General features: G+C 37.9%; 1 protein-coding gene across 1 annotated transcript in view; it reads left to right on the forward strand.

Annotated features, from left to right (window-relative positions):
• LOC106527878 (seizure protein 6 homolog) overlaps nt 1-1,660 on the forward strand; it is a gene marked incomplete at its 5' end in the record, with an annotated part of 33,946 nt that overhangs the window by 21,088 nt on the left and 11,198 nt on the right. Inside the window, 1 exon segment of the mRNA XM_014022890.1 lies at nt 643-837. Within this exon segment, the coding sequence (XP_013878344.1) occupies nt 643-837 (195 nt within the window).

The following is a 1,660-nucleotide window of genomic DNA, read 5'->3' on the forward strand; positions in this document are numbered from 1 at the left end:
ATCACATCCCCAGCAATCAGTGGTTGTAGAATTAAGCTGTAAAAGAGTTCATACACCGTTAGTTGACAGTGTTGTGTTGTATATACATTGGACATGAATTATTGCCAGCTASTAAGTGTCAAATTGAACTTGTGCTTTAAAATCAGCTTTCGCTTGTTTTTCTATGGCATAAGTGTTTTTGAAGTTTCGGACCTAAATATTTTCATAAGCGCTTTAGAAGTTGCGGAGCTAATTTATGGATTACCGCTGCCCACCACTGTCAATGGATTACTGCTGCCCACCACTGCCATTTTCAAAAGCACTTCATCAGGTATCCTTTCATGGTACAAGGTGGGGACTCTGTAAAACGGTCCTAATTCTTCGTGACAAACAGAAAGGTTGGTAGCCTTCCGCAGAGACTTTGGTCCATGTGGACATGATAGAATCACACAGATTTATCTTGTTAGTCCAACACATCCCAGAGCTTCTGGATGGAAACCCACTGGAGTCCAGTGAACTGAGACTCCTCAGACCTGACAGTGTTTTTCCACTTTATTTTATCAGCTGCTCATGTTTGAAGACCTCTCAGATGTTTTTATTATTATTTTTTTTTGTCGTCTTCTGATTCTGTCTGAATCCTGACCTCTCCCTTTGTTCCTGCAGAAGTGGCTCGTAACGACACCTGCCCTGAGCTCCCTGAGATTTCTAACGGCTGGAAGAGTTCCTCTCACCCTGACCTGGTCCAGGGCACCGTGGTGACCTACCAGTGTTACCCAGGTTTCCAGGTAGTGGGCTCTGAGCTGCTCATGTGTCAGTGGGACCTCACCTGGAGTGGTGACCTCCCAAGCTGTGAGAGAGGTGAGGAGAAAGACTCAGAGACCGGTTCCTCCTGACAATCCTTCCCCTAATTATGACAACAAATAATGTGAAAAGGTTTTAATCTCTTTATTTAACTGCTCTTATTTTTGACATTCTTGTCTTTTTCTTGTTATGTTACCATAAACTCTTCTACTGTATATGTTTATGTATTTATATGAATGCCTGTCAGACATTCACACAAGTGAGATGATCCACTTTTCTTCCATATCTTTTTTCTTCTGTATCTTGTTCCTCAATTTCTGTGCTGTTTAAGCAATTAATGTATCAAAACGTTCAGCTCCTTCAGGACATTCCTGATATGGCTTCTGATATTTCAGTAATTTATACTTTTGGAGGTAATTTTTAGGCCATTTTCTTCTCATTGATTCATTCTCAACTTTAAACACATTAAAGCCTTTATAAATCTTTACTGAACTTTTAACTTTGTCTTTGGTTTTGCTTTTTTAACTTGTTTGAGCTGAATTAAGCTTGTTTTGCTTCTTTTTTTGCGATAAGTTTTTTCCCTGCTTTATCATCTTTTTTCTGCTCATTTTAGCTACTCCTGTTAATTTAGCAACTTCTTAGCTATTTTCAACTAATTCTAGCTTTTTTCAGCTAAATTCACTTTTTAGTTTCAGCTTTTTATTGCTAAATGCAGCAAACGTGCTTTCTGCTTTTTTCTTCTAATTTCTGATTTTTAGCTCTTTTTCTACTAATTTCAGCTGCTTTAGCTATTTTATAACAATGCAACTTTTTTGATTTAGTTATTTTTCTACAGATTTTTCACTTTTGTTCTTTCAGCAAAAGTCAGCTGTTAAAGTTG

The sequence above is a fragment of the Austrofundulus limnaeus genome, unplaced genomic scaffold (assembly GCF_001266775.1).
Source record: "Austrofundulus limnaeus strain Quisiro unplaced genomic scaffold, Austrofundulus_limnaeus-1.0 Scaffold346, whole genome shotgun sequence".
In the NCBI taxonomy this organism is placed as follows: Eukaryota; Metazoa; Chordata; class Actinopteri; order Cyprinodontiformes; family Rivulidae; genus Austrofundulus; species Austrofundulus limnaeus.